Here is a 13,563-nt window from a genome sequence, read left to right on the forward strand (position 1 = left end):
AAGCCGTCGGCATAGATGGATCATGGGCACGGGACACAAACCAGTCAGGAAGCATCAGGCTTTCCACAATAACAGAAAACGAAACTGAAATAAGTGAGCTGCACACAGCAGAGAGACCAACCTTGCGTCAAGAGCCTCCGGTCTCCAAAGAATTTTCACCGGAACACGTGAAGGTATCCAGCTTGGTTGGCAAAGCCTTTCAGGAGTACTCTCTTGGGAAAATCTTCCTAGTAAAAAGACGATAGGTGTGCATGCGTTCAAGAAGGGCAAAGCATGGAAATGGACAGAAAAACACTACAGAAATGTAGAGTTTCACTGTGTTCCTTCAGAAATGTCGACATGGTACATAAATAATTACGGCCAGTTGATGTCTTGCCTCTTTCTAGAATAGTTGACATATGCATTATCATGCGAATTAAGAAAATCGTTACTGCAGGGAACAAGCTAAGAAAGATGTACTGCCGGAAGTGCTCATTTGGCCTCCGGAAGCTATGCCAGACAAAGTTTCAGAATAACAAGTGAATCATATCCGGACGACGTAGGCTCGGAGCCTCTCGGAGCAGACGAACAAGTGCGGGAAGTAGAAGGCCACCACGAACCCCACGACGAATCCGACGGCCACTCCGATGCTCGACTGGTCATTGAGCCTGTGCAGCCTGATTCGTACCGGTCTCCATCTCCTCTTCGAGGGGGGACAATCATCCAACGGTGCACCGCAAAGCCCTTGGTTACCAGCAAAGTTCGAAGACGAAAACTTCTGTAGCAAAGGAGGAATAAACCCTGATAACAGGTTGTCCGCAACATTGAATTCAAATAACCGAGTAAGGAAAACGAATCGCGGTGGAATTTGACCGCTGAGTTGGTTATGCTGGAGGTTGAGGACATTCAGATATGTCATTTGTGAGATATTTTGTGGGATTGAACCCGAAAAGCTATTGTACGAAAGGTCCAGAAATGTCAGATACGGCACCTCCCGTGCAATTTCGCTAGGGATTGGTCCCGAAAAATTGTTGTTTGACAGGTCCAGGCCGCTCATGCTTGAACAATTCTGTAGACCACGAGGAAATGGGCCTTCAAGTCCTAGGTTCCCGAGGCGCAGAGAGAGAACCCTGTCCTCGTCCGGGTGCCAGCAAGCCACACCAGTAAAGCGGCATATGAAACCGGCGGTGGCATTTTCAAAGTTCCAAGAGGATTTGAGTACACCGTTGGGATCAATCACTGATTGTTGTACAGACTTCAGGCACTCGATATCAGCTTGAGAACCAAAACACAACGATGAGCAGCTTAAGAGTAAAACCAAAAGGAGGAAGTTGGTATCATCAGCCATCGCAAGCATGGAGTGAAACAAACAGTAGCTCTGCTCGGCCAAAACCTGCAGCTCGTAAATTCCGACGTCACCTGATCAAAGCTTGTGTAAGAACACTTGAACACGCTACTTGAAAAATAAGAAATAATTTGCTCGGATATGATGACACCACAAAGTAGACTCCAAGACCAGGAGCGCAAATAAAGAAGTCGGAAACACTTGTTTTGTTAATTTCATGTGACACTTCCTAGGCAATATAAGATGCTTCAGAAAACTCACCAGCTGATCCAGGCAAATCAGAAGCCACATCTGCAGCTGATGAACGGGTGCAGCCTTTTAAAACAGAGAATGCCTCCACGTGAGTATGGACTTTTCTTCTGCCAAACCCTGAAGTTTTATTGACTTGGAAGGATTTGCCACAAGTATACAGGGAAGAAAGACAAACCGTGTGCCTACTGCCAATAGTCCCCATCCTCAGTGAATAGTCTCCGAAGACTCACCGGTCACCAGTCACTCACTGTCGAGGAAAATTAGGTGTATAACTTGTGGAACTGATGCCTTCAAACCTACCATTTATGTGGACCTATGTGACAGGCAGGTAAAACTTTGTCAGGAGTAAAGGCAGTGCTTCTCCCAGCCCTAACTAGTAGGCATTTGGATTAATTTAGGATAAAACCATACATACCTTGGTACTTATAAATTACTTTTCCACATTGGGCAAAAATACTGGGACTTATATGATGCTACTCCATGGTGGACCAAGGATTGCAACCTCTAAGATGACCCGAGCATATCTTCTACTGTACAAAAGTTTGAAAGCACGACCAGTCTCAGTCCGAATCATGACCGCTCTAGCCTGACCCAACGGCTCTGATAGGCTGTCAGCACCCCTCATGTCACGATTATGGCAAGAAGGCACACGGCAGAAAGACCGGCCCAGCATCGTCGAGAGTCTCCGGTCTCGGTAGAATTGTCACCGAGTAATGTGTGGAGGGAGTTTACATCATCGCCTGCTAGAATAGAATTTTGAACCCGCCTGCAAGAACTCTGACCTCACCGTCTTGCCAGATGCATTTGCAGTTTCTTTTATTCGAAAATATTATTGGATTTTCAGAAAACATGAAGGGGTATCATCCCTATAACACTACCTACATTGTGATGCAGAAATATGGCCATGTATCGCCTGTGCATACAGCGCAAACTGGTACAGTTTAGAAAGTATACTATTTATTATTCAAGTTGCACCAATTTCTTTTGTTATTACATGACTCATATCCATAAAAAACTTGCATGGCACATATGATCATATTTCTGTATCAAGTTTTGAAGTCTGCGCGCCATAGCAGAACATTTATCATGCATTTTTTTAAAACTATACACTGGACAAAAAATTGAATGGAGTGTGAACATAGCACAGTTGAGGGAGGACAAAGCTGCAGAACCGAGACATCTGCTCTCTTGCTTGGCAGAAAACACAAGGGAAATTATTCTGATTCTCCACGCCTATGAAATACCAGGTTTGCTCATGTATATTTCTTAATATAGCTGATCAATTTGATACGTTATGCTGCTGCGATGGGACTTTATCTCCCCCAGGAAAATGATTCGGATGAGTGAACAATAATATCTTTCTTTATCTTTCTTTTGAAACCTCGAAAAGAGTGCATAAACCATTACAAGTTCATAACTGGTGACTCCTTGCATCATTCTTTTCTTTAGGAGAATGTCTTGGACCATTTGCATTACAAGCAAAGAAAAAATACAGGACTCGACAGGGTGATAACTGAAGGTGCTATTGGAAGTAGTCCTTTTTGAGTGAGCTGCTTTCTCTTTCTGGAAGAAATGAAATATGCTTTACCATTTACAAGCAAACCAAAGCACCGGCACTGGCAAGTTGCCAGGTATACATCAGGTGAATTAAGATAATCGTTACTGCAGGGAACAAACTAAAATTACTGTTGGAAGTGCTCATTTGGCCTCCACAAGCTCTGCCAGACGCAGATTCAGAACAAGTGAATCATATCTGAATCACGTAGGCCTCTCGGAGCAGACAAATCACTGCGGGAAGTAGAAGGCCACCACGAACCACACGATGAATCCAACGGCTGCTCTGATGTTCGACTGGTCGCTGAGCCTCTGCAGACGGATTTGTACTGGTCTAATGGTGAAGGCCAGCGAAGCGGAGCACTCATCTAAAGGTGCATCACAAAGTCCTTGGTTACCAGCAAAGTTCGAAGCCGAAAACTTCTGTAGTGAAGTAGGAACAGGCCCTGATAACAAGTTCTCCGCAACATTGAACGTAGTTAACCGAGTAAGCAAATCGAATTGCGGTGGAATTTGACCGCTGAGTTGGTTATGCTCAAGGTTGAGGAGATTCAGATATGTCATATTTGACATGCTCTCTGGGATTGATCCCGAAAAGCTATTGTACGAAAGATCCAGAAATGTCAGCTGCTGCACCTGCTGTAAAATGTCAGAAGGGATCTGTCCTGAAAAATTGTTATTCGACAGGTCCAGGCCCGTCATGCTTGAACAATTTTGAAGACCTTTAGGAAATGAGCCTTCAAGTCCAAGGTTGCCGAGGCGCAGAGAGAGAACCCTGTTCTCGTCGGGCTGCCAGCATTCCACACCAGTAAAGCGGCATATGAAACCGCTGGTGGCATTTTCAAAGTTCCAAGAGGGTTTGAGTACACCGTTGGGATCAATCACTGATTGTTGTACGGACTTGAGGCACTGGATATCATGTTCAGAACCAAAACACAACAATGAGCTGCTCAAGAGGAGAAACAAACGGAGGAACTTGGTATCATCAGCCATCGTAAATGGTGAGATAAACAAACAGCTGCTCTGTGCCAAAAGCTGCAGCTTGTCAATTCCAACGCCACCTGATCAAAACTTGTGTAAGAACACGCTACTTGGAAAAATAGGAAATGATTTTCTCAGACATGGAGACACCACAAAGTAGACTCCAAAAGTGCAAATAACAAATTAATTTCATGTCATACTTCCTACACAGTATGAGGTGCTTCAGAAAACTCACCAGTTCATCAAGCCAAATTAGAAGCCACCATCTTCTGTACATGAACGGGTGCAGCCCTTTTAAAACAGAGAATCCCTCCACCGGAGCATAGACTTTTCTTCTGCCAAACCATGAAGTCTTATTGACTTGGAAGGATTTGCCACAAGTATAAAGGGAAGAAAGAACTACCGTGTGTCTACTGCTAATAGTCCTAGTAGTCCCCATTCTGAGCGGTCTCCGAAGACTTCATCAGTCACCACTCACCGTTGAGAGAAAAATACCAGTGTAACTTGTGGAGCTGATGCCACCAAATCATCCATTTATGAAAACGTATGTGACAGGCAAGTAAACTTTTTCAAGACTAAAGGCAGTGCTTCTCCCCGCCCTAACTAAGTAGGCATTTGGATTAATTTAGGATAAAAGCATAAAACCATGGCTTGCTACTTATAAATTACTTTTCCACATTGGGAAAAAATACTGGGAATTATGTGATGCTACTCTGGGTGGACCAACGGTGGTAACCTCTAAGATAACCCAAGTGTATCTTCTACAAAAGTTTGTAAAGCACTCGACCAATCTCAATCCGAATCATGGTCATGAGTATGGAAATAAGGCACACGGCATTGAGACCAACCCAGCATTGTCGAGTGTCCAGTTTTGGTAGAATTGTCACCAAGGAATGTGTGGATGGAGTTTGCATCATCGCCTAACAGAATAGAATTTTGAGCCCTCTTGCAAGAACTCTGATCTCACGGTCTCGCTGGGTGCATTTACAGTTACTTTTACTCCAAAAATATTCTGGATTTTCAGAAAACATGAATATATATCATTCCTATAACTCTACCTAAATCACTGGACAAAAAACCTGAACATAGAGTGCGGACGTACCCTTGTGGAGAAAATCTGGGCACTTTGAAGACGCCCTCAAGGTTGAGGGAGGACAACGGTGCAGACTGGGATGTCTGCTCTCTTACTGGGCAGAAAACATGAAGGGCATCATTATTCTGATTCTGCCACACCTATAAAATATCAAGTTTGCTCCTGTATATTTTCTTAATACAGCTGATCAAATTTGATATGTTATGTTGCTGTGATGGGAGTTCATTTCCCTCGAGAAAAATGATTCAGGAGAGTGAACACACAAATATAATTCTGTGTCTCCTTTCAAACCTCAAGAACAAGAAGAGTATATAAATCATTACAAATTTATAACCGTGATTCTGTGCACTTTTCTTTCCTTCGAGAGAATGCCTTGCACCATTTGCACTACAAGCGAAGGAAAAACATGGGACTTGCTAGGGTACCAGGTATACATGTTGGTGAACTGTTACTGCAGGGGAGGGAACTGAAGTTGCTGTTGGAAGTGCCTGTTTGGTATCCGGATGACAAACAAAGTTCCAGAACAATCGGGTCATACTATGCTGACAACATAGGCACGGAGCCTCTCAGAGAAGATGAAGCAGTGCGGGAAGTAGAGGGCCACCACGAACCCCGCAACGAATCCGACAACTGCTCCGATGCTGGACTGATCATTGATCCCGTGCAGCCTTATTCATCTCACTCTCCATCTCCTCCTCCTGGGACACTTGTCCAATGGTGTACCACAAAGCTCCTGGTTTCCAGCAAAGTATGAAGCATCAAACTTCCATACCGAGGAAGGAATTGGGCCACTTAGTTGGTTGTGCTGAAGGTTGAGGGCATTCAGATTCCTCAGATTTGCGATACTATCTGGGATTTCACCTGAAAATTTATTGAACGAAAGATCTAGAGATGACAGATACGACAGCTGCCATGAGATCTCGGCAGGGATCAGTCCTGAAAAATTGTTGCTTGACAGGTCCAGCATGCTCAAGCTTGTACAATGTTGAAGACCTTCAGGAAATGGGCCCTCAAGCCCTAGGTTGCCGAGACGCAAAGCGTAAACCTTGTTCTCGTCGGGGTGCCAACATTCCACGCCAGTAAATTGGCATACAAAACCGTTGGTGCTATTGGCAAAATTCCATGAGGATTTGAGTATGCCTCTGAGATCAATAACTGATCGTTGTATAGACATCAGGCACCGGATATCAGGTTCAGAACCAAAACACAATGATGAGCAGCTCAAGAGCAGAAACAAAAGGAGGGACTTGGTATCATCAGGCATCATAAAGAGTGAAACAAACTGCTGGTGGGGCAAAAGTTGCAGCTTGTCAATTCTAGCGTCACCTTATTAAAACTTGTGTAAGAATACATGAAAACAAAGAAATGGTTTGTTCAGGCATGAAGTCACACAAACCAGCCTCCAGAAAAGGCAAATAATAAGTCATGTGTACACGATTTCGTGGAATACTTCATCAAGAATATGAGTGCTCAGAAAACTCACCAGTTGATCAAGCCATGACGTGCCATGGTTGAACGGGTACAGCTCTTTAAAAGGGACAAACCCTCCTCAAAAAGATACTAGCATATACTTCTCTTCTGCTAATTCATCAAAGTCCAACTGAGTGGGAGACTACCAAGCACGAAGCACATGGAAGAAAGACTTCTGAGCAAGTAAGCAGTGCACAAAGAATCACCCCACTAAGAGGAAATTGGTGTAGGACTTTCTGCCTGATATCATCACATCATGTATTTGCAACGATGTGAAACTATGCCTATGAGGCTATGAGACAGGCAACTACTCCCTCCGTTCAAAATAGATGACCCAACTTTATACTAACTTTGATACAAAGTTAGTATAAAGTTGGGTCATCTATTTTGGAACGGAGGGAGTAATACTTTGTCAAAAGTAAAGACAGTGCTTCTAGTCCTAACTGCTAACTAGTAGATACTTGGATTACTTTAGGATAAAACCACAAGTTGGTAATAAAATAATAGGTCCAAAGATATACTTCATATTCCACAAAGCATGAACAAGATCAGGAAACACAAGAGGGTTCACAAATTTTTATCATTTATCTGAATCGTGAGATATTCATAATATTCATCAGAATGTAGATATACTTCACTCTTGTGACACGCACACGACTTGTTTGCCAACATTTTTACCACTGAATAGACCAACAAAGGCAGCTGGCGCATTCTCTAGCCTGATGCTCATGTCTTCTACATATTCAATCTTGCCATCCTTGTAATGCTTGGTCATGTAATCGACGAACTGTGGGAATAACTTGATGTAATCACTCTGGATGAAGCCCTTCATACTGATCCGTTTCGGCACCAGACAGAAGAGGTTGTGGATCCCTGAAGGATCAGTCATGCCGTGCTGGGAGACCATCCCACATACTGCTATGCGACCATGCATCCGCATGTTAAGGAGTACAGCATCTAGCATTGGTCCGCCTACATTCTCGAAGTAGATGTCAATACCTTCAGGAAAGTACCTATGTATGGAAAGATTGCAAAACAAAGATAACATCATTTTGGTGCTATTCTCCCTGTTTGCTGAGTTCAATAGAGTTACTGATTACACAAAAATGGTAAGCAGATGATGACAAAAAATATCTGCCAAATGAACAATATGTTTGATTTGCGGGCCCATCTCATCCAAGAATTCATCCGACCGTCATTAGATCACCCATGACTTTTGGTAGGATTGTCGTATCTCTTACTTTGTACTCCTCTCCATGTTAATAAGAGATGACATGTGTTAGGCTTGGACTTAGGACCAGATGGTTTATTCACCATCTGGTTCCTAAACCAAACACACAATAATCCTAATATGGTAAAGTGTGTCTCATAATTCAGCTAGGTTCATCAATAGTTCATTCTGTTAACATGGCTTTCAGATGTTCATTATAACCTAGCTTGATCGTTCTATGGTTTATGCAAGTTACCGCTATCTCGTTCTTAGGCGTTTTGTTGTATCTCATAGAAGGAGAAGGTCTGACCTTTTTAGGGCTGCAGTCAAGTCAGGCTCCTCTTTGTAATTAAAAGCTTCATCGAATCCAAACTTATCTTTTAGGAGTTCAACCTGAAACATTGTTGTAGACCCTGAATGATACAGCTAAACAGATAACAATTTATATACTACAAGCTTGATGAGTACTTTCTGATTTGTTCCGGCACTTCCGACAACATAGCAGCCATGGAGCTTTGCAAGTTGACCAACAATCTGACCAACTGCTCCTGATGCAGCAGAAACAAAGACAAACTCTCCTTTCTTCGGTGAGCAGATCTCATAGAATCCAACATAAGCTGTAAAACCAGGCATGCCTGCAGGGAAGGCCGGAGTATTAGTAAATATGTTGGAACAAAGAGTAGTTAACAAACAACAATATCTGAAACAGTAGCTACATGGATCAGCATACACTATGTTTTTTTCGAAAAGGAGGATTACCCCCGGACTCTGCATCAAGCGATGCGTACAGCCATTTATTAAAACTAATAGTCCTGTTACAACATTGCAATTCCATTAAAACAGCCCCGTGAACGGACCCACTGCACCACACCGTTGCCAATTCATCAACAAAGAGGGAGTCGTCCACTTAAAAATTCCCTCAACCACATACCTTTATTCATTTTGTGCCTACTCTGTAACCACCATTTTCTTCTCGATTACACATTACAAATTCGTGCAAGCCAGGGGAAGGCTTTCTAAAAGGAATGAAGTACAGAAGGTGTTGACCTTCGCATGATTACATATCTTCACTCATGATATATACCATTGATGCTTCAGGATTCAACTGAATGACTAAAATAGCAGCAAGAAACTAACCAAGCAGCCCCAAATGTTAGGAGAGTGGTATGTCGCTTTGCTGAATCTTATTCAGCTGTTCAGGCTTGTCAACCAAGTTGTATTCCTCCCAGCCAGTCATTCCAGAAATAATGTCACCGGCAACGAACCCCGGATGAGCGGAATCCACGCCCGACCCTTCTATAACCTTAACAGATTACAATTTGCCTGGTCAGTAAACAGCAAGTAGCCAGCAACAAGAGAGAGCAGTCAGAAGGGAAGAAGAACTGCAAAGGGAGGGGGAAAAAGACTGACAGATCCGGGCTTGAATGGGGGTCCCGCCTCCGGCCCGCATGTAGGGGTCGCAGGAGAGGTAGAGGTTCTTCACCAGCACGGCCGGGCCGGCGGCGCCCTCGGGGACGCGCAGCGGCACGGCGCCGCCGTCGACGAGCGCCATGTCGTCCTCCCTCGGCGCGCGGGTGATGTATTCCCGCAGCACCACCTTCCTGTTCCTCGCGGTCTCCGCCGACGGGGTTTCAGCCCTATTTTTTGACACGAAAATCAGGATATTCTTTAAAAATGGAAAAAAACTAACGCCATACGTGTGGCATCTTGTACATCGCCCACACGCCTTCTTTATCACTAATTTTGCCACATGTGAACATATGACATCAGCAGCAATTTTTTTGGTTTTTGGCTTAAAAATGTTTTATCTCCTAATTAAAAAATCAAATTAAAAAATCTGTTTTCATCATTAAATCCGTCTCGATGAGATCTTCAAAACTAGACCCCATGTTGATATGTTTTGACGAAAAAAAAATTTGCCCAAAAGTTGCCATGATGTATACACTGTAGTTGCCATAATGCTTAAACTAAAGTTGCCATGTGGCAATTTTAATTTGTAGAGCATGGCAATTTTAGTATTTCGATTATGGCAACTTCAATACTTTAACCATAAAATTATTTTTTTTATGAACCATGGCAATTTTAAGTGCATGTATCATGACAATTTTAGTTTATGGTTCATGAAAAGTCTAGTTTCTTAATTCCCTGTTATATAAATGTTAAAATTTACTTTTAAATGTAGAAGAAAATAGCTGAAATATATCATGGCAACTTCAGTGTAAATATCATGGCAATTCATGTGCAATAGACATGGCAACTTTTAACCCAAAAAAAAAATTGTCGGAATATATTGATATGAGATCTAGTTTCGAAGATCTCGTCGTGAGGGATTTAATGCTGAAAACGGATCTTCAATCAGATTTTCATTTAAGAGATAAAACATTTTAAAAACTGAAAATTCAAAAAGATTCTCACATGCATGCATGCGGTCACGTGGCGCAGTCTGTGTGTTATAGGTATATGGGCGGGTTTGGCTCACACCACACGTGTGGGCGTTAGCGTTGTCCTTAAAAAATAGTTTTTTCCTCTGGTTATAGCACACTAGCACATACGCCCGTGCATTGCAACGGGAGATAAAATAGTATGCATTTAAAGTCGGTGAAAATTATATGTGCAAGCAAAACCATGTGTGCACATGAAAAAGGAACATTTAGTTTCTGGATTTCACCGTGTGTGAAGGAATCAATCCGCTATTTTTCTGTTCATTGATTGAAGGCATTTAGGAGTTTTCTTACGTCAACGTATGCCAAATAAGGCCCAATGAGTTATTTAATCTACTCTTCCTTTCAATGCTTTCAACCGAGGGAACTTTAAAGTATGATGTTTCTGAATATTCTATAAACCATGAACAATTTTTTAAATACTAAACAATTTTTTGAAAATTATGTACACTTTTGAAAAACACGAACAAAATATGAAAGCGAACATCTTTTAAAATTCGCAAACATTTTCTGAAAACAGCAATTTTTTTATAAAAGGATGAACATTATTTGAATTTACGAACATTTTTTAAAAATGGGAACACTTGTTGAAATTTCGTAAGATTTTTAGAAAATGTGTATCTTTTATATGTGAACATTATTTTTAATATTGAAAATTTCACTAAAACAAGAATATTTTTCGAATTAGGAGCATTTTTTGTAATGCCATTTTTTTAGAAATCACGTACAATGTTGAAAAACAATAATTATTTTGACAAAATGGGAAACTTTTTGCAAGTTCCGAATATTTTCCGAATAGCCAACAATTTGGAATTCTGAACATTTTCCAAAATTTCTTATTTTTTAATTCTGAACTTTTTTGAGAATTTGAATTTAAAAATTAAATTTCAAAATAAAAATAAAATTGGAAGTATAAAAAGATATAGGGAAAAAATAATAAAAATAGAAGTAAAACACAAAACAAATGCGTCAACCATTATTGGCTGTCGGGTGCAAAACTCCTACTATTTGTCGCCCAGAGCGGAAAATAGAATTTCCCAGTTGGATGGGCAGAAAAATAAGTGAGCTAGCTTCTCTAGGCCACATCGTGCAGCCCATGTACGAAAATTCTTTTTGTAGCAGACGAACGCATAAGAATTTAGTACCACCTTGGATAGAAAAAAATTCTTTTCGACGGTGAACGGATGAAAAAATTGGTGAAGCGCACCTTGCTTTATTAGTAGGTATAGATATAGATATAGATATAGATCTAAGTAACTCAATCAATCATAAAATGAAAAATGAAAAGGTAAAAAAAATACACACGAATCTCCGCGTAAAATCAATGACATAGGATGCAATACTTATGACACAACTAAATATGCTTTAACAAAACTGAAAATAAATAAATACGAAAACACATTTTTTACACGATTATAAACGTCGTCTTCAACAGCTGCTCTATAATAGGACAGCCGCACAGCAGCACCATATATATATTTCATCTATATTCATACATATTTCACATATATAAAATACTAAATACCCTCTTTGTAAGGAAATACAACTACTAAAGTAATAATCTAAAAATGTTCAAAAAAGTAATAATCTAAACAATCTTACATTTCTTTACAAAGAAAGTACATCTCAAATGAATTCAAAACAAAATACAAATGGTTGCATAGTTCATCAAGCTATTACATAGTTCATCAAATTCACAACATAAATTATTCATCGAGCTTAACAACAAAATTTAGCACACGATACAACAAAGTTTATCATACAAATGCAACAAACATAGAGATAAACTAGGCGTGTTGTTGCCTATGCCATGGTCACCACTCCTCCGTCTCATCTTTTTGAAAATCGATCACAAGTCGCCGATTATTTGGTCTTGGAGGTTGGCAAGGTTTGGATATGTGTTTGAGAGGTTCACAAAAAACTGTTGTTTGAGAGGTTCAATGATGCTAGATGCAACAAGCAAATGCTAACAAATGATGCATACCTTGTTGTGCTTGTGGTCGCCCTCAGCAACAATCCCAAGCCACCGTTGCTCTAGTTGAACCAGACGTCCCTCGGCGCCTGGCAGGTGGACGAACAAAACCGTTTCCTATCTAAGCTTGTCGTTTTTTCCATCATTGGTAGACGTAACACCAAGATAGAGATTGTTCGGCCCTATATTCAGTATTGCATTGTCTCCGAAACATTCATGGATACTTGCTTTCGTTAACCATGAACGATTAGTTAAGTAGTGACAGCAGAGGGCCGGGGGGGCATGAGTCCCCTCCTGTGCCCCGCCCTGTGTTTTGATTTTCGGTTTGAGATTTTTTTTTGCCCTAGGCCGTGATGGCCGCATTTTGGTCATTTTCAAAATTTCGGTTGAAATTTGACTACAATTTGGCTGAAATTTAACCAACATTTGACAAATTTGATCGATTTTGCCCTAAGATACTTTCCGCCCCAGGCCGAGATGGGCGAAATTCGGCTGAAATCCATTTTTCGGCCGAAAATCAAAACACAGGCCCCGCCGCACCTCACCACACGACATGACATTATATCTCATTAATAATTGTTTTACATTGTAGTACACATATCATATATTCATCATTTGTTTTCTATAATCACGCATGCATATTAGTACCTTATTTGCTAATAGAAACCCTATATATATACCTAAATAGTTCATCCCCACCACCTCTATTATTTTACCATGCACACATGCCACCTCATCAAAGGCCCATGACAACATGCATGAGAGTCTTTTTTCCATTATTAGTTGTTCTCATGCACACATTCCATCTCATCACACATGTCACCTCATTAAAGGTCCACTCAACATGCATGGAAAAGTTTTCATTATATTAGCCATTTATATTCATTAAATATTTTCAACTACGCAATAATTAAATACAATATGCATTTTTAGTTTTGGTTCATATATTACTAATTCAACTAATCGTGTTTCATACAATCAAATCATTCAAGATATATTGCAATTCATTCCCGCAGCAATGCGCGGGGTATCCTCTAGTTACATGTGATGTTTATGTCTTTATAGCGACTTTCATGATATGTATTGTATATACACATGAAAGTAGTTTTCACTCTATTATGGCCGCTCATGCCTATACCTAGTTTGCACTAGGGCCTTTGAAATGTCAGCCCAGGCATATGCCCAGACCAAAAACAATGTTTGCATGTGTGCCACAAATAGAGCAAAGAGGAAGAGGGCAGGTCGAGGACAAGGGTGGAGGTCGAT

General features: G+C 41.0%; 2 protein-coding genes and 2 pseudogenes across 3 annotated transcripts; all 4 read right to left on the minus strand.

Moving 5' to 3' along the window:
• Nucleotides 1-38: 38 nt before the first annotated feature.
• Nucleotides 39-1,680, minus strand: LOC123080080 (probably inactive leucine-rich repeat receptor-like protein kinase At5g48380). The gene is made up of 2 exons (XM_044502947.1): nt 1,586-1,680; nt 39-1,398 (listed from the first exon to the last, which is right to left on the minus strand). The coding sequence occupies exon 2, from the start codon at nt 1,334-1,336 to the stop codon at nt 524-526; it is 813 nt and encodes a 270-aa protein (XP_044358882.1). The 5' UTR covers nt 1,337-1,398; nt 1,586-1,680; the 3' UTR covers nt 39-523.
• A 1,101-nt stretch (nt 1,681-2,781) lies between these two features.
• LOC123080082 (probably inactive leucine-rich repeat receptor-like protein kinase At5g48380) lies at nt 2,782-5,793 on the minus strand. 2 transcript variants are annotated; one of them, XM_044502951.1, is made up of 3 exons: nt 5,214-5,793; nt 4,347-4,446; nt 2,782-4,191 (listed from the first exon to the last, which is right to left on the minus strand). In XM_044502951.1, the coding sequence occupies exon 3, from the start codon at nt 4,121-4,123 to the stop codon at nt 3,362-3,364; it is 762 nt and encodes a 253-aa protein (XP_044358886.1). In that variant the 5' UTR covers nt 4,124-4,191; nt 4,347-4,446; nt 5,214-5,793; the 3' UTR covers nt 2,782-3,361. The 2 variants fall into 2 exon arrangements, with proteins under 2 accessions (XP_044358886.1, XP_044358885.1); XM_044502950.1 differs by having other exon boundaries at nt 4,347-5,123.
• On the minus strand, nt 5,737-6,987 carry LOC123080084 (probably inactive leucine-rich repeat receptor-like protein kinase At5g48380; annotated as a pseudogene).
• Nucleotides 6,988-7,180: 193 nt separating this feature from the next.
• Nucleotides 7,181-9,519, minus strand: LOC123080079 (2-alkenal reductase (NADP(+)-dependent)-like; annotated as a pseudogene).
• Nucleotides 9,520-13,563: the final 4,044 nt, after the last annotated feature.

Source organism: Triticum aestivum, chromosome 3D (assembly GCF_018294505.1).
Source record: "Triticum aestivum cultivar Chinese Spring chromosome 3D, IWGSC CS RefSeq v2.1, whole genome shotgun sequence".
Lineage (NCBI taxonomy): Eukaryota > Viridiplantae > Streptophyta > Magnoliopsida > Poales > Poaceae > Triticum > Triticum aestivum.

Coding starts and splice junctions, on each gene's coding strand:
- LOC123080080 (XM_044502947.1), bottom strand. CDS start 1,336: ATGCTTGCGATGGCTGATGATACCAACTTCCTCCTTTTGGTTTTACTC.
- LOC123080082 (XM_044502951.1), bottom strand. CDS start 4,123: ATGGCTGATGATACCAAGTTCCTCCGTTTGTTTCTCCTCTTGAGCAGC.